The sequence below is a fragment of the Brassica rapa genome, chromosome A02 (assembly GCF_000309985.2).
Source record: "Brassica rapa cultivar Chiifu-401-42 chromosome A02, CAAS_Brap_v3.01, whole genome shotgun sequence".
NCBI classification, from domain to species: Eukaryota; Viridiplantae; Streptophyta; class Magnoliopsida; order Brassicales; family Brassicaceae; genus Brassica; species Brassica rapa.
The window spans coordinates 9171001-9189970 of NC_024796.2; the positions used below are offsets into that span (position 1 = coordinate 9171001).

The 18970-nt window shown below is 31.9% G+C and overlaps 2 protein-coding genes across 5 annotated transcripts; both read left to right on the plus strand.

Moving 5' to 3' along the window:
- Positions 1-5189: 5189 nt before the first annotated feature.
- LOC103852324 (DELLA protein RGL1) lies at positions 5190-7271 on the plus strand. The gene has a single exon (XM_009129236.3). The coding sequence runs from the start codon at positions 5578-5580 to the stop codon at positions 7099-7101; it is 1524 nt and encodes a 507-aa protein (XP_009127484.1). The 5' UTR covers positions 5190-5577; the 3' UTR covers positions 7102-7271.
- A 1920-nt stretch (positions 7272-9191) lies between these two features.
- On the plus strand, positions 9192-18131 carry MYB3 (transcription factor MYB114-like). 4 transcript variants are annotated; one of them, XM_033282894.1, is made up of 4 exons: positions 9192-11669; positions 12095-16317; positions 17206-17335; positions 17428-18131. In XM_033282894.1, the coding sequence occupies exons 2-4, from the start codon at positions 16197-16199 to the stop codon at positions 17924-17926; spliced, it is 750 nt and encodes a 249-aa protein (XP_033138785.1). In that variant the 5' UTR covers positions 9192-11669; positions 12095-16196; the 3' UTR covers positions 17927-18131. The 4 variants fall into 4 exon arrangements, with proteins under 4 accessions (XP_033138785.1, XP_033138781.1, XP_033138786.1 ...); XM_033282890.1 differs by having other exon boundaries at positions 9192-11665; positions 11816-16317; XM_033282895.1 differs by having other exon boundaries at positions 9192-11665.
- Positions 18132-18970: the final 839 nt, after the last annotated feature.

An 18970-nucleotide genomic window follows, 5' to 3' on the forward strand; every position in this document is an offset into this window, starting at 1 on the left:
GATCTCTATATAAAGATCAATCATCTGTTGTAAACATTATAACCGAATCTCAATAATACAAAAGTATTTTCAGAAAAGTTTATAAGCCTGAAACGTCTATCTTATTCTTTCTCTCGAACTCGTGTGTAACACATTGTGATCGTTGTGTAACACAAGCGGTTGGTAAAAGATTAACATGATTTACCATTTTCATAACGTTAAATATGAGAGGGTTAGATCTGTTTGGAAGTATTTGAGTGTAGATGTGAAGTTTGTCAGTCGCAACACAGCTGCAAAAGATGTTTACAGGTTCTATCAAAGTTTGGGAGTATATATTTAATAACAGCGAGGTGCGACGCGAGATTTGACTTGGTAGAAAGACGGCGGTGAAGAACGGAGATGGAAGAACGATGGTAGGAGGCGAGGAACTCTATCCTTGCATGATGAACGTGTGTCACCACATGTGTTCTACTATTGTTATTTTGGCGCTTTGATGTAAAATACGTATCGAATCCAGAGTGATAGGAGGAGCATATATTGAGCATAGGCGTCACCTCTTCACCGACTTGAAAGTCTTTGTCGGAAAACTAGCTGAAGCTCCACTTGAACACACTGGAGCAATAGTCTGCTAAAAAAGTCCATCGAGAACGATAGAGGAGAGTGAAAGATCACCAGGCCAGCCTTAATAACATATCCAATTATTTGTAAATGAAACTCAATAAAAAGAAGTAAATGTGATGGGTTCCCTTTTAATTACGAAAAAGCTCGATATATGTTTACGTGGAAGTGTCCTGTCTTTGGTGGAGATACCTAGTGGCTCAACTTGCTTATTACAAAATATATTTATGGATCTTGTGATTGTAAGTCATGCAGTTTTGTGATGAGCATTCTGAAATATGTAGGGTCTTCTAATAAATCTATGTATCATGATTGTTTGAATATTTCCGTTATATTGGTGAAAAGCGATTTACTGCTTACTATACCAAACTCCATTAATACCTCAAAATTATGTTTTATGGGTGACACACTGTGACACTGATGTCTTGTTTTCATTTGTTTCAAGATTTTTGATCTTCAATTCTTTCCAATAGTTTACAACATGTAAATACTTATTTTAAGTTAGTAAGTTTATGTTTGTTATGTAAAACCTTTTGACTACTAATTAACCAGATCAGCAGATCTTCGATGGTTGATGGACGTATCGACATTTTTATTTAATCATCATAATTAGGAGGGTACTGAAAGCGTATTAATGTCAATAAAATCACATTCTATTCATAGTTACCCTCTCTTTAAATAGGGACGAATACGTTTTAATTAATTAAACTGAAAAATGTCTATACCAATGTCACAACAATAATCATATCAAAACCTAATCAATAGACAATGGATCTATAAGGCGGCTTATGTGATGCTAGAGTTAGATGTGAATCTTCGTAAGAGATATGTAGAATTGTCTATAATACTTTTCATAGTCTGTAATAGCATAATTATCCAGCGTTAGAAAAAAAAATCATATCATGTAAAAATTTTAAGGGAGTCCCCAGATTTTTGTTAAAACATAGGAAATAAACAAAATTTTATAACAAACCAAAACTATATTAGTATACATGTTATTTAATAATTTCAAAAACAAGAAACTATACTATATACAAATGTTGAGTTTTTGAAATATGTTAACTTGGATAATGTTTGATGCCGTAATTCAAATCTCTCACATAAATCAAATGTCAAATGTCATCAATTTTCTATATCAATATAATTAGTTTTTAGCTATATATTTGCTTTTCTTTTAATGAAACAATGATTTTTAAAGTTCAAAATCTATCCATAGATTGAAAAGAAAGCGATTAACAAAATTACAATGTATGTAAAATTACATGATCGTATTAAGAAAGAACGAAAGTTATCAAAAGATTTTTTTTAGCAACAAAGGTACCAAAAGATTATATAAACACACTCTATTTTTTATATATATATATATATCCTTTGAAGTGGGTTATATACGATTATCTCATAGACTTATGTTCATTACCGGTTCTGATAACTGTTTGTAAACCCGTATCTTGAACCATTTTTAGTCACTTCTTATCGGATTATCCAACAATTGTAACTTGTATGTGTTGGTCGTAACAATTTCTATCATATGGTTATTAACAAACACATTTTTTGGGTCAAAAACAGACTTAATTAGTATTTTCATTGCATTCACCCGAAATAACAACGTCTAATTCACTTCAGGTATATAAATAATTATCACGTATAGGACCACAACTTTATGAACTCTTTTGGGGAGAAAAAAAAACTTGAAAAGCTTGTGAGTGATAATAATCAATTGAAGATGGGGCAAAATGTGAGAGCGACAAGGAACGTGAGTCACATGGGACGACGGATCATTTGTACAGCAAACGAAAGTCCCCACACGAACATGAATTGGTGTCATATCATGTATGAATGCAAGGGCCAAAATCATCAAAAAGAAAGTATCGTGTCATGGACTCATGGTGGACCTCGATTAAGGGTAAATTCGTAATATATTTTCTTTCTATTTATATTTTTATGCCACCCTCGAATTAAATTTTCCGAAACTGGTTATGAAATTATTGGCCTCTTTTTTTGCCCCACCATAACAATCCAACCACTTTAATTCCTTCTTAGTACAGCAACGGCTACTTCACTTTAACATTGTCTAGCCTTTTTCTATTTCAAGTCAAAATTATGACAAAGCCTTATATGACCACTTGTGAATCCAGATTAACCATGTTGTTATCGCACATATAATATAAGTTTGTTAATCCCAACCACGTCGCTGGGATAATATCTAAGAACAAGAAGGCTTGAGATATTAATATTGGCATCGTCTTATAACCACTTGTTTAGGAAACATTTTTTTCCATCATCGTTTAGGAAATCATTTACTACGATATGAGAATATTAATTCACTTGCTAGACGTGTAGCTCGGGTTTCAAATCCATCAACATTGAGTCTCTTGTTACACACAGAGATTAAAACAGGTCTTTTTTTTTGTAAACTAAAAAACAGGTTTCTTTATAAAAAGAATTTTTTTATTAGAATTCTAGCAGGTAGCTGACGTAAATTTATTACGGAAGACCCTTAAATACCCGTTTTGTAAATCAAGTCTTTTATATGATTTTGAAGGATATGCGTGTGAATATTTTTGACACGTCCCACAAAATGAAGGTGTATATGAGACTCCAATCTTTTTGACCATTCTTGAAAGCGCGTTCTTGGAAGCAGTTCAATGAGTGTTGTTGATACGTTGTTTTGGTGGAAACATGCATGAATAACCAGTGGTGAAGCCACCCTATAAGGTATGGGGGCAAGTGCATCCATAATTATTTTAAAAACCTAAAGTTTGTGTGTAAAACCGTTAGAAATTAATTAGCTTAGGTGGTAAAAGGGAGCTTGTGCACCCATTCATTCCTAGGTTCGAAACTTTTTCATTAGCATTTTTGTTTTTTTATTAACAATTGTGCACCCATTAGATAAATGTTCTAGATTCGTTTCTGTGAATAACACAAACTCACAAAGGTTTCCGCCTTTAATATCTCTCTCCCTATATATTCACTTGCTTTGCGTTTCTTCCGAGAGTTAAATACTGAATTATCAAATAATTGTCACAATATATAAGTATATAACATGTGGTTTATGTATTTGGATCCTAATTCACGAAGCAGGGACGATGGATCAAATCCATCAAAACTGCGATAATGCCTTTACAGAGTTGTATCACATTTTGTTTGTATTTCAAGATGGAGAATGGTTCTCTGAACCAGAACATAACGGGTATTAAAAAAAAAACATAACGGATATCACTGTTGATAATGTTTACTAGAACTCTTTAAACTATTAAACATTTTATAAGATGAATAGTGATGTCAGATGTGTCAATAAGAAACTGGTGGAACCAGGGAACGTATATTGTTTTATAGTTCCATATACAATTTATATAGTGTTTGTTTTATTTAAAAGTAAAAACCATGTGATGGGGGTCTAAATTGATGAAACCTTAGGATGCAGCATGTAAATTTTATCTGACAATTGGTTTATAAAGCATTTCAATATATTTACTTTTTACTTCAAAATGAAGTTTATTTCAACCCGGAAGAAAAGGTGCTTAAGATGATCATTCCCATGCAGTATAGTCAACAAAATCATTTTTGATTAAAGATAGTAAAAAACTATTGATTTTATCATGGCAATTTGCTTAAGCCAGAGTGCGTCATATAACATGTATATTTTATTTATTCTTGTATCGAATCAATTTATTTGGTCGGACTAAATATCCAATCAACCAAACAAGCGTGTCGAGTAGTTGAGTTTGGAAAGATGATAAGCATTATGGATTCAAAATTTACTCTCAGATACATCCGCTTGTATGGCGAAGCAACCTACCATTTCGGATATATCCGTTTATGTGACCAGACGACATGTATATCTAAATTCCATTGTGATCAACCGGGTGGGTTTATCTGACTTCGATAAACATGTTTCCAAATTTTTAGTTGGTTGGAGCTCGTCCGCCAGATATCTTGGGCTATAAAAAAATCCAGTCCTACCAATTTATGCATTCATGAAAATGCAACATTTTGTATCCTATGTATGTAACATTTTTTACTAACTACGAATAAATGTCTCTATTACTTGGATTCTGAATTAAAGAATAACAAACGATGTACAATGATAATAAAGATAAAAATTAATAATTAACAAACTAAACAAAACATGCAAATATGGACATACAAAAAAATAAAAACAATAACCACAACATATTATAAATTATAATCAGAAACTTTCGTAATCGCCAATGATTAAAATTTTCATATTAATTGGTTTAGTAACTATAAGGATAACTCGGACAATAATTAGTAGCAAATGGATGTCGCTATAGTTGACAAAAGGTGGTGGTTGGCTTTATAAATTGGACTTTTAAACCCCAATTAAATTGAATCTTTTAGTTGTAGTTCACTTGATTATAATTTATACATACTCTTATGAATTGACGTAGAAACCTTACAAATCAACACCAGAAATGTTTATTTTCTAATAATATATTAAATAAATGTGAATACCACGTTAAACTCATGATGCCGGGTTTACATCAATTAAACTGCATTTTTTTCGACGGGGCATATTTTGATATAAAAGTTTATTGGTACAAAAAGAAGAGAGGACTACGAATTACTATGGAGTTATCAATATCACAGTTAAAAACAGGAAAATGAAAGAGGTAAATAAATTTCCTTTTATAATTGCTATAGATTGCGGTTGTACCACGGCTCTGCTCTTGCTTTTAAGAACTTGCCGGTACTAAAATCTCATATACTCCAATAAAAAGCAGGCCCGAGACCCCAAAACAATTTAATAACATTTTCTCCATAAAATAATACTATTCAGAAAATAATAATCATTATTTAAACAGTTTATAATTTTCTTTTTCCCTTCAATTATTATGACACTCCCGTGTTCTTTCCTTCTCTCTTTCTTCTAGCTCTCTGTCTCAAATCTAAATATATAAACTTTTTTAAGCTATATATTATTCAAGAAGTTTAAATTAAAAATTTAATCTCTATACGATGAAGAGAGAGCATGGTCACCGGGAAACCTCATCTGTAAAAGCCGGGAGCTCATCAATGACGGCCAATAAAGAAGAAGCCGGCGGATTCGACGAGCTTCTTGTGGTTTTGGGTTACAAAGTCCGATCTTCCGACATGGCTGACGTGGCACATAAGCTTGAGCAGTTAGAGATGGTTCTTGACGATGGAAACTCGCATCTTTCCGACGATACTGTTCATTACAATCCTTCTGATCTCTCTGGATGGGTCGATAGCTTGCTCTTTGATCTTAACCCTACCTGTGATCAAGTCATACCCGACCAAGATTCTGAGTACGAACTCAGTGCCATTCCTGGCTCTGCAGCGTATCCACGTGGCAAAAGGACGAGAACAGGATCCGATTCTTCGACAACAAGGTCTATGGTTGTTTTGGATTCTCAAGAAACGGGCGTGCGTTTAGTACACGCGCTTTTGGCTTGCGCGGAGGCGGTTCAACAGAACAACCTGAAGCTAGCTGACGTGCTCGTTAAGCACGTGGGCTTGCTCGCCTCGTCACAAGCCGGTGCGATGAGGAAAGTCGCGACGTACTTCGCTGAAGGGCTGGCGAGGAGGATTTACCGGATTTACCCTCGTGATGACGTCGGTTTATCGTCATTTTCGGACACTCTTCAGATACATTTCTACGAGTGTTGTCCGTATCTCAAGTTCGCTCACTTCACGGCGAACCAAGCGATACTTGAGGCGTTTGCTACGGCTGAGAAGGTCCACGTTATTGATTTAGGGATTAACCAAGGCTTGCAATGGCCGGCTCTTATTCAAGCTCTAGCTCTCCGTCCAGGTGGTCCACCAGATTTTCGGTTAACCGGAATTGGTTCTTCGTTAACCGGCCAGTCGATTCAAGAAGTTGGATGGAAACTTGGCCAGCTTGCTAATGCAGTTGGTGTGAATTTCGAATTCAAGAGCATTGTCTTGAATAGTTTATCTGATCTTAAACAGGAAATGCTTGAGATTCGAACAGGTTCAGAATCCATAGCGGTTAACTCGGTTTTTGAGCTCCATCGCCTCTTGGCTCATCCCGGTTCAATCGATAACATTCTGTTAACCATCAAGTCGATTAAACCAGACATCATAACTGTAGTCGAGCAAGAAGCGGACCACAACGGGGCCGTTTTCTTCGACCGGTTTACCGAGTCGCTACATTACTACTCTAGCTTATTCGACTCACTAGAAGGCCCTCCAAGTCAAGACCGAGTGATGTCTGAGCTCTACTTAGGACGACAGATATTGAACCTAGTGGCCTGCGAAGGGGAGGACCGGGTTGAGAGACACGAGACACTGGCTCAGTGGAGAAACAGGTTCACTATGGGAGGATTTAAATCGGTTAGTATTGGTTCGTATGCGTATAAGCAAGCGAGCATGTTGTTGGCCCTTTATGCTGGAGCTGATGGGTATAAGGTGGAAGAAAATGAAGGTTGTTTGTTACTTGGATGGCAAACACGACCACTAATCGCTACATCTGCGTGGCGTTTCAATCGTGTGGAATAAAATTGAGATAATGGGAAGTTGAAAAAATGTTTGCTACATAGTGTTATTGCATTTGAATGCTAAAGGTACCACGTTTTCCAAATTTTAATGAACTTGTTTATTTTTCTTCCTTGAAATTTTGACTTTGCAAGAATAAACCTATCAGTCACTAAATTGGTACGTTTTTTTTATCCTCGGTATATTAATTGAGTATCATTTAAAAAATTGTAACTTTAAATTTGTACTAATTAAAAGAGATCATGTTTAGATGTTACTTAATTAGAATACCAATTTAGCTTACATAACACCTTAAGAATCAATTGAAAAAAATGTTAGTGCAAATCCAATTACTATAGAACATTATATTAACCCAAAATAAAAAAAAACATGTATTTTTTCCTTAAATAAAAGTTACAGAATTACCTAATATGATTAACATATATATGACAATTAATTACTATAAATAATAAAGATTTGATAACAATTTATGCATCATAATTCATTTTTATTTACTTTTATATTATTAAAAAATTAAACAATCACATTAACCATATAATAAAAAAAATTAGATTTTTTCTTATATGTTATATTTTGAATTTTTTTTAAATGACTTTAAAATACAAAAATGAGAAAACCTTATATGTTATATTTTAAAACGACTTTAAATTACAAAAATGAGAAAACCTTATATGTTTTATATTTCTTATATGTTAGATTTTTTCTTATATGTTATATTTTGAATTTTTTAAAACGACGTTAAATTACAAAAATGTAAGTTTCCTTAAGCATACGACTAAAAGCATTAAAATTACATGTATCAATTCGATGGTTGATCTGAAACCTTTCAAAACATATGGAAGATAAAAGTCAAAATAATTCAACTGTGGAAACAGTGCTGTTTACTTTTTTCAAGAATGTGTTCGGTGGAAAAAAAAGATTTTTATGTCATAATTTTTTTTAATGTCCAATCTGATTAATCCATGATATATTAATTATAGTTTATTCCATATTTTTTAATAAATATTGATCCGGTCTATCGGAAAGAAATTATATAATAACAGCAAAAAAATTTATATATATATAAATAAAATGATCAAATATATAAAACAATTATCGATAATATATACAAATAAAATCACATTGCCAAAGACGCATGTCTTATCCTAGTAATTATAGTATTTAGAAAAAAAATCATCCTATTTAGAATACCGTTGATAAAATAGGAAGAAAACTAATGGTAACAAGATATTTATTAAAATAATATTTGATGTGCATAAGGTTCACAATAAACAAATGCTGGTCCGTGTGTCGAAAATGACGAATCCATCCCCTATATATTATTTGAGAAGCATTGCAACATTTTTTTGTAGCCATGTGTCATCACTAGAATGATTCTTAGAATCCTTAGAAAAATAGGTTGGTCCATCTAAATATATAATAAACTTTTTATTAAACCATAATAAATATATTATTAATGTGCTTCATTATTTCCTTAAATAAGATTACGGAATTGCCTAATGTGGCTAAAAGTATATATGACAATTAATGATTTTGAATAATAAAGATTTGATAAAAATAAGTGTGTATTATAATATATATATTTGTTTAATTTTAAGCTATTTAAATAAATTAAACAATCATAGTAACCATATAATAAAAATTTAAAAAATTATATATATATATATATATATTATATTTTGAATTTTAAAAAAAAATACAAATTACTAAAACTGTTAAAAGTTTCACATTCAAATTTTGGGATCAATGATTTAATATTTTTGTTATGACATGATACAAATAATTAAAAAATAATATAAGTTGAAAGTCTCATTAATAAGTATCAAAAATAAAAGATATATAAATATATGTATCATTTTAAATTAAACTATATGCCATATAAAAATACATAAATATTTTAATTTTGAAATTTACGTTGAACATTTTTTTGATAAAAAATTGAAAAAATATTGACAATATCGTTTTCTGTTATATTTATGTATTTTTATATGTTCGCACCAATTTAATTATATAAGTAGTAAATAATGACTTTTTAATTATTCAATATATATTTATTATTTTGTAATATGTTATAAACATATAATATATAAAATAATTTGTATATATAATGTTCATTCCGCGCAAGGCGCGGATCTTAACCTAGTTTATCAGTAAATGGGATGGCAATGGCACTTTTTATATATTTTATTATGTATCAAATCCTAAAATTAATCTGCGAGTGCAGCGGTTGCAATCTATGGTTTGAGAATCTTAATATACAGAGTTTGATTCCTTTGTCTACACAACAAGTTGCGCATGGGATACTTCGCGCCTCGGAATACGGCCTAGGTTAAATCTGGATCACCGATGATTCATAATTCCTCAAGTTCTAGAATTTATTATTTTATCTCTACTTTTTCTTGTAGGATTTCAAAGATTTGGAATAAACTCAGGAAGCAAAGCTGACAATAATTAATGTTATAAACAATTTAAATAGAATGATAAAATAAGAAGACATATTTTTTAAAACTCAAAGATGATTTCGAAAACGAAACACATATCTGATCTATTTTCTTAACACAATAAGTTTTTTTTAAATACATGATGGTCTTTTTGTTTTCTAAATTATGTGATACAATTGTATGTGAAATTTTTTCACAACTAACAAAAACAAAATCTAAGTGCTTATATTTCTACACTATACTAATGTTGAAATCTACTTTAAAACATACCAATGACATATGAAATTTGCTAGAATATAGGAGTAATATTTAATACGTGAATTAAATAAATGAGACAAGAAGTTTATTTTTTTTTGTCAACAGACGTTTATTTAAATTTTTCTTAACACACAAATAAAAAGACAAAAAAGTCGAACCAATCCAAATCAAATGGTTTAAAGCTTGGATTAACTTGACTCATTTAATAAATGGATTAGTCCATAATTGGGCTATATTTTCAATACAAAGTGCAAAATATTGGAGTTGTTTGAGTCAATCACCAATTATTTTGGGCTTGTCATTATCAATGAATTTGGTCAACAAAAATGATCCCGTAAGAAAATTCATTGGAAAGAACTACGTAATAAACCACACAATATGTAGACTCGCGGTACAGATCATTCTCGGAATAAAAGGGTCGTCTTGGTTCTCGTTTCAGACAGAGCCGTGCACACCGTTGTGAGAAAAAGGCGCAAGCGGCTTGCGGCATGCCCCTTAATTTTCAATCAAATTCTAGGGACTCTTTTGTGTATGAAAGATTAGAAACCTTGAGCAATATGAAATTTTCACTATTATTTCAAATGCTTTACAAAATGACATATAACCAGTTTATATAGAAACTTGACAATAGTTTAGTGTAGCCATATGTCTTATCTTCATCATTAGCTGTAAAGTAGTCTAGTCATCCTTGACAGTCTGTAAGAAATCAAATATGTTATTGAGCTGAATTGTCTTTTTGCTTTCTCTAACGTTTGTTTTTGCAGGTACAAGTGAATGACTCTTTTGTCTTTTATTGGACTTCAGAGATGGGCTTGAGGTTTTATCCTCTTGGGCTTGTATTGAGTTACTCACGTCCCCTCAAATTCGGGGTAGGTGACTTCAATGACTCCGAGTTTGGATCTCAAGTCAAAAAATAGTCGCCTCGCCAGCGGTTTAGTGAAGATATCAGCGAGCTGAAGAGAAGCAGGGATGTGTTGAGTCTCAATCAGTCCAAAGGCAACTTGTTCACGGATGTAGTGGAAGTCAGTGTCAAAATGCTTCGATCGATTGTGCAGAGCTGGGTTTGCACTGAGATGCACGGATGACAGATTGTCGCAGTGAAGAAGCATTGGACAGAATTGAGAGACATTGAGGTCCTTGAGAAGAGCAGAGAGCCACGTGAGTTCTTGAGCAGCAGCTGTCAGAGCTTTGTATTCAGCTTCTGTAGATGATTTTGCGACTGTAGGCTGTCGCTTGGCAGACTACAAAATGGGATTATATCCAAGAAGAATGCAAAATCCAGTTGTGGAGCGTCCGGTTTCTTTGCATCCTGCCCAGTCGCTGTCACTGTATCCCATGAATATCAAGTCTTTGTCCTTGTGAATCTGCATTGCGTGCCCTTTATGTATCGTAGAATCCGCTTCATAAAACCAAAGTCACTCATAGTAGGGGAGTGCATTCGTTGACATACGTAGTTAACAGAGTATTGTATGTCGGGTCTTGTGATGATTAGGTACTAAAGTTTTCCAGCAAGGCTCCTGAAGTAAGTTGGTTTAGGGAACATCTTAGTGCTAGGGTCTTCTATTCTCTGAGGAAGAGGGGTTGGCATGGGATTACAGTACGACATTGCAGCCTGATAGACAACGTCTTCAGCATACGCTTTCTAGTGAAGAAACAGAGATCCATCGTTAGACTATATCTCAATGTCGAGGAAGTAGCATGGCTTGCCAAGATCTTTCATCGAGAATATGTTGTGTAGTGCACGAAGGAGTTCTTGTATCAGAGCGTCATCACTTCTTGTTAGCATAATATCATTGACGTATACTAGTAGTATCAATGTCTTGTCATTTGAGTGAAGCGTGAACAAGGACATGTCTAATTTGCTACAGGTGAGTATATCTCAGATATCCAATGTTTTCTCGTTTTGGTTATGGATCTTTTTGGTCGTGAATCTGGCTATGCTTCTCAGAGATTCTACATCCAATAAGAGAATTTTAGTAAAAAATCATTATATTGACTTATATGATCGTCACTAACAGGTCGCTTGACATTTAGCAAGGGAATGCTCATTATGTTGAACATCTCCATTATAATCACCAGGGCCTCAACTTTTATGTGTATTAATGAGACAGAACATACAAATTTCTGTTATAGGTTCGATGCACCACGAGTTTTAGGTATTTTACATGTTAAATGTAGTTTAGTAAAGCTAAAGAAAAGTTCCTAGGATTTGTTTTATCATTCTGATTTTAGTTATGTTTTTTTTTTAACTTACACCCCAATCTTTTGTGGTGTCATGTTTTTCTTCCTTGATGCAGAGCTACGAACCCGTGTGATAAAAAAGAATCTGAATCCAGAATGGAACGAAAACTTGACACTTTCTGCTACTGATCCAATTCTTCCTGTTAAGATCGTATGGGATTCCTACACTACAACAACCTGTTCTTTCTCAGTAAGATTGAAACAGAACAGAACATACATGGAAGTTTGTCATTTTATTATTTAAATGCAATTTTCAACGTAATATTAATTATAAATGCACTGATTTTATAAAGATTTTTTTTTATCTCAATGGTTGAATATATGTAATTAATAAGAACTTAAATCTATTTCAATCATTTTTTTTTTAATTTGTGTGAAAATGTCAAAGTGACACTTTTTGCGAAACAGAAAAAATATGTTTTATCATTTTTACTAGTCATTTGGAGATGCCTAAGTTTTATAACTTTTACTGTGATTTTCTATATTAAAAATCTTAAGTATACTATATATTATGCTACGTCACTGAAAAATAAAAAGGTTATGAGTATTTGATATTTTCTATAAGATCTAATATCTATACTAATAAAGTTCACTAGAAAGGCTCTATAATACGCCACCTCAGCGAAGGTTATTCCAAAATGTGACACGTGACGTTGTTTCTTCACTCTTTGTTTCTGAAAAATGGATTGTCTACTTACGAGAGCCTTATGTTGCATTTGATTTATTTGTTTGGGCCTATCATTATTCCAAAATATCGGCCCGAAAATCTTTATTCTTCGATCATGTATGGTTGGAACAAATTAGCCAACAAAGATTGTTAGTTTACATAACGCCTTCCCCCGGAATTCAGTCAACCACTATAATGATCTCATTAATGTCATTATCATCACTACCTCCACTCTCTCGCATTCATTAGCTCACTCACACCGCCATGGAAACGTCTGAAAACTACAACTATAACTATAAATATCATAGTTGGATTCACTAAAAATCACAAATCTCATCAAATCATTTCACATTTTCTATTCTTATCAAAAAAGAAATTCTACATCCTCTCTCTTCAGTTCAGCTATCTTCAATGGCCACAGTGACCTACTTCTAACTGAATTGAAAGCCGAACGGTGTCCGAAACTAGTCGAGGCGCGATTGCTCCTAGGGAGGCTTGTAATGCAAAGAAAGAAGGTGAACTCATGGGTCTCGACATGATCTTGGTAGATGAAAGGTAAACGCAAAGTAGGTGAGATGGATGGTTGATAATTTCAGGAGGCTCTCTGGTGACTCGCGGATCATGGACCATGGCAAGTATGAAGTATCACATACAATAACATCAACCCCATAAATTTTTTTTCACAACACGACTTCCAAAATATCACAATATAACATTCACTCTCAAAATGAGGGCACAACACACAAAAAAACACAATCACTCAGAATTGCTCAAAACATATTTACAATGAGGGTTAAGCTTTGTGCCTCTCAACACACACTATTTCCATAACAATATTACACAACAAATAAAAAATGTGCAAACAAAAAATAACAAAACATGTGACACCACTTACGTTTCAACTATGCGTGCATATAAATTAAGAACCGAAAACTGAATTGAAGCAACAAAAAAAGACAATCCAAAACTAAACAGAAATTCACAAACAATCGAGCGGTTTATATATTTTTGAAGCTGAAAAATCGAAACCGTATCATAGAACCAAATAAGAACCTAAGATGTTAATTTTATTTAGTTATAAAATTACCAAAAAAAATCTTATTTATAAACCAAATATCCAAAAATATGAAATAAAAAAATATGTGCCACCACTAAATATGTGCAACAAATAAATACAGTAAAAATTGTGCAAACAGAAAATAACAAAACATGCGCTATCACTATGGTTTCAACTATGCCTCAGCATATTAATTAAGAAGAAAAATCCGAATCGAAGCCGAAAAAAATGAATCTGAAACTGAACAAATTTCACAAATAACCGAGCGGTTCATATATTTCTAAAACTGGAAAACTAAAACCGTGTTAGAACGAAACAGAGAACTGAATGAGTACTTAAAATATAAATTATATTTAGTTTTAAAATTACCAATATATAATATTACTAAAATATGAAATACCAGAATATTTATTTATCCTAAATATTTAAAATTATTTGAGTTATCCGAAATAACAGAATTATCCAAATAGTTTTTTTCAATATTAAAATTTATCTGGATTATCCGATATTATCTAATAAAGAATAAAACTTTTGCTGACATGTTGTGTTTAACTTTTTTGCGGTTCCTGACGTGGTATAAATAGAAGATAAATATCAAATTTATTAATATAGATAATATAAAGGGATAATTTGAAAAATACTCTACTTATAGTTTAAAATTTGAATAATATGCTTATATTTTTAAGTTTTGAAAAGTACACTTTCGGAAATGTGATAAGAAATTTTTATCCAAAATTAAATAAAAAATTACGTATTCTAATTACTACTAAATTACAAATTCAAAATTACTATTATTATTGTTTATGTTTATGCTAATACAATTTTCCTGATTTCATGTATCCTCGTAGATCTTTGCAGTAGCGAGAGAAAAAAAAATCTATCACAGCAGCATCAAAGTATGTGAATTTTTGAATTAGTGGATTTATGTGCTTACTTCATTATGTCAATTTCAGAGGAAATGTATCCCAATTGTTTATGTATGATGATCTCAGTAAACTGGTCTAAATTTCCCAGGTCTAAAGTGTGTGTGTTGAGCATTCAAAACATGTTTTGGGAACTTACTTTGGTGTCTGTGGGATACAGAATTTGAATGTAGAAAATCTATCACTCATGAGACACATCGAACAATATACAAAAATTATCATACTGTATAAAGGATACTACTTTTGATGTTTTCTGAATCAAAAGAAAAGCAACAGGCTATATAGAAAGATTATTCAGGTCTTCTTTTGAAAGATGTAATAATAATCTTAACATGATAAGAAATCATATGATGAAACTACTGCAGCCGTAGATGTTGGCTATACAAAGAGCCGATGTCTACGAGATTAGATGACTAGAATATACAAAATCAAATTACACCTAAGAATATTGGTAACAAAATAACACAAACATATAAGCTCTACAAAAATGGAGAACTAGAGGAAAAATATGATGATGCAAATAAATGGAGGCCCAGAGACGAATGAAGAAATAGAGAAAATGGAAAAACGTCAACTTTTTAGTTTTTTCATCAAAATAAATGTAAGATATCGTATAATAAGATATTATACACATATTTAGGAGTATTATTTAAAAACAAAAAAATAATCTGTAAAATAAATATATTTATCTAGATTGGGTAATTTAGTCATTTAACTTAAATAAAAGTCTAGCTTTCAAAATAGATAAATGGAATTATAGTTTTCAAAATAAAATCTCAAGTAAATGTATTTATCCAAATTTTTCCTAATATACACCTACAATGCTGGATGTTGTATAGAATAATTATTTATTTATTTTTGCCTATATTTGTTTTCTAGGAGTAAACCATATCTGAAGCAAAACAAACTTAATTTTATTATTAATCAAATGTTTACAAATGTTATGAACGATAAATTCCAATGTTGTATGTATTCTATTTATAGAAGATATATACATATATGTACAAACTTAGGAGATTACAGAAGAAATACAAAAAAATAATTGAACTCAACTATGCAATCATATTAACAAAATACTTATATCACAATATTCAAATCATATATACAACATAATCCTAATAAAGACTAATTGTTATGCATCCACCCTATCTCAATATTAAGTTCTAATTTTGATGCATGAAAATACTGCCGCTCCCCTCTTGTAATCATATCTGCCACCAATCAGTGACAATACTTTCTCCTAATTTGTTGAGAGACGTGTGTTTTTCTTTGAAGTATTGAAAAAAGCTAGGTGCTATCTCTAGTCTAAATCAATAGCAAGACTAACTAACATAACAAATTAAGCACGACAATAAAAACATGAAATGTGGATAGCAAACATGCACGTCACTTACTTATGCTCCTCAGGTGTATAAATAAAGGCCTCCAAGGATTCGTGAAACTAAAATGCAAACCCTCTTCCTCAATAAGTTTTAATTTGGTTAGATACTTCTAGTGTTTATCCTTGGTCCATGGAGGGTTCGCCAAAAGGGTTGAGAAAAGGTGCATGGACTGCTGAAGAAGATAGTCTCTTAAGGCAATGCATTGATAAGTATGGAGAAGGAAAATGGCACCAAGTTCCTCTGCGAGCAGGTATGTAACATTTTTTTATTGCGCACACACACACAGACACAAATATATGTAATCAATTACTGTGACTATTTTCTTCCTCTCTGTCTATTATTCGGGATATTATTTAAAACCGGGGTGCACAAATTGTTTATTTTTTTTTTGAAAAAGAGGGTGCACAAATTGTTTTTACTTTTGTTTTAATGAACAAATCCCTATTCATGCTTTTTAAGGTTGTTCAAGATAAAAATATCCGTGTGTTCATATTCAGTTATGTCGAACGTAAACGAAGATATGTATATTTAATATTCCCTCTTTTTTTTAATAAAAGATATTTTAGGACTATACATATAGATTAAGAAAATATTTAATTATACAATATATATATTGTTTTTAATATGTTCTATCGGCTGATCTAGCCGGCTCTGGAAAAAACGCATAGTGATATATAGTGGACTATCCCGAAAGCGTACCACACTGTTTGATCCGAGTTTGAAATACTTTCCGACTAATAACAAGGTATGGACCGATAATTTTTTAAATAAAAACATCATTAATTATTTAACTAACTACACTTCAATCAATAATAAAAATTATAATAGAATATCATTGGTTATATAACATTAATCGTTAATAAGTTTTACATATAAAATTTAAAACATTATCTAGTTTTAAACAAATTTCTTTTCCTGAGACATCAAGTAGAGAGTATTATTCTACTTACGACAAACGAATATTTGCGTTCACGTGTGTTTACGTGTAAACAAGAGATTATTTCTATTGGTCTACGTAGATTCTTCGTTATAAAATTTTAGCAGTCACGAGAGCATTCTTGGTTCGTTCATTTAATAGGCTTAGTTATATATATATCAATTATTTGTTTTTTTTTGTTTCAAATATTTGGTTTTGTAGGGCTAAATCGGTGCAGGAAGAGCTGTAGACTAAGATGGTTGAACTATTTGAAGCCGAGTATCAAGAAAGGAAAACTTAGCTCTGATGAAGTTGATCTTCTTCTTCGCCTTCATAGGCTTCTAGGAAACAGGTTTATATTCTAAACATAAATTCAACTTTATTTCCTGTGTAAATAAACAATATTCAGTCATATATATCCAACTCATCCAAATGCATGGTTAGGTGGTCTTTAATTGCTGGTAGATTACCCGGTAGGACCGCTAATGATGTCAAGAACTACTGGAACACCCATTTGAGTAAGAAACATGAACCAGGCTGTAATACCAAGATGAGAAAGAGAAACATTCCTTGCTCTTCAACCCAACCCGCCCAAAAAAATGAAGTTCTCAAACCTCGACCTCGATCCTTCACGGTTAACAACGGCTGCAGCCATTTCAATGGCCAGCCAAAAGTTGACGTTATTCCTCTATTCCTTGGAGTAAACAACACTAATAATGTTTGTGAAAATAGTATCACATATAAAAAAGATGCGGAGAAATATGAGCTCGTTAATAATTTAATGGATGGAGAGAACATGTGGTGGAAGAGTTTGCTAGAGGAGAGCCAAGAACCAGTTGCGATTGTTCCAGAATCTACAGAGACAGAAAAGCTAGCAACCTCGGCGTTTGACGTTGAGCAACTTTGGAATCTGTTAGATGGTGAGACCGTGGAACTTGATTAGTGTTACAAGGTCGTTTGTTTGTGTTTTGTGTGTGCACTTACGTTGGGCATTTAGTGTGCAATTGTTTCCTAATAACCCAATTAGCTTATGATTTGTGTCCGTGTTTAAACTTTGCAAAAGAAAAAGATAATATGGTTTGTAAAATTTTGGATTTTTTACACGTAACAAATCTTTTTTATGTATATGGGTACAATTTTAAATCAAAGGTACCTGCGTCTGTTAGTGTACAAAATAAAGAAAAATCAAGTAGAGTTAGTTTACAAAATAAACGATTGAAAAAATTAACAAATCAAAAGTAACTGTGTTTGTCACACCATCTCCATTGGTAAAAATATAATAATTCTATTATACAGTAAACTTTTGTTTTAATGGTATTCTACTCTATTATAGAGTGAAATATAAATGAATGTCATATTTTACAAAATAAATATGCAATAGGGTTGCTAAAGCCAAGATTTACAAAATAAAGAAAAACGGAAAAAAAATTAGCAAAAAATTTAGCAAATAGTTTTTGTTATTGATGATTTCATAACTTTACATGAATCAAGGTAAGAGAAAAACAAGTAGAGTTTTAGAAGAAAAGTGAGTCGAGTATGTGACAGACATTCCTCTTGTGTTTTATATCTCAGAATCATATTTAACGTTTCTATTTACTCTTTTGGTTTGACATTTGTTAGTATTTATTTTGAAGGATAAAGCCATGACGAGATAAAACACTTTTTTTTTCCTTTTAAATGAATTTTTAATTCGTTTCTGAATTTATTTCAGCTCCATCAATATCCTAAAATAATAACTGTTTATAGTTTTGTTTTACAATGAGTGATGTTTAGAGAGGAATCATTATTTTTAGTTTTTAAATGAAAGTTGATAAAAAATTTGTTTTTCATTTTCTATCATTATTAAATATATTTTGTAATAAACTTTAATGGTATTTTATTTGTTTATGAATAAAATTTTATAGTTTCAGTAGTATTAATTAACTATATGGATGGTCTAAAACTCATATGCGGACATTAATATAATTTTCAGATTTTATAGATTATA

Excerpts from the sequence above, each read along its gene's own strand:
- MYB3 (XM_033282894.1), top strand. The coding sequence starts at position 16,197 with ATGGAGGGTTCGCCAAAAGGGTTGAGAAAAGGTGCATGGACTGCTGAA. Across the intron at positions 16,318-17,205 it reads CCAAGTTCCTCTGCGAGCAG|GGCTAAATCGGTGCAGGAAG; the intron begins GTATGTAACATT and ends TTGGTTTTGTAG. Across the intron at positions 17,336-17,427 it reads CATAGGCTTCTAGGAAACAG|GTGGTCTTTAATTGCTGGTA; the intron begins GTTTATATTCTA and ends ATGCATGGTTAG.
- LOC103852324 (XM_009129236.3), top strand. The coding sequence starts at position 5,578 with ATGAAGAGAGAGCATGGTCACCGGGAAACCTCATCTGTAAAAGCCGGG.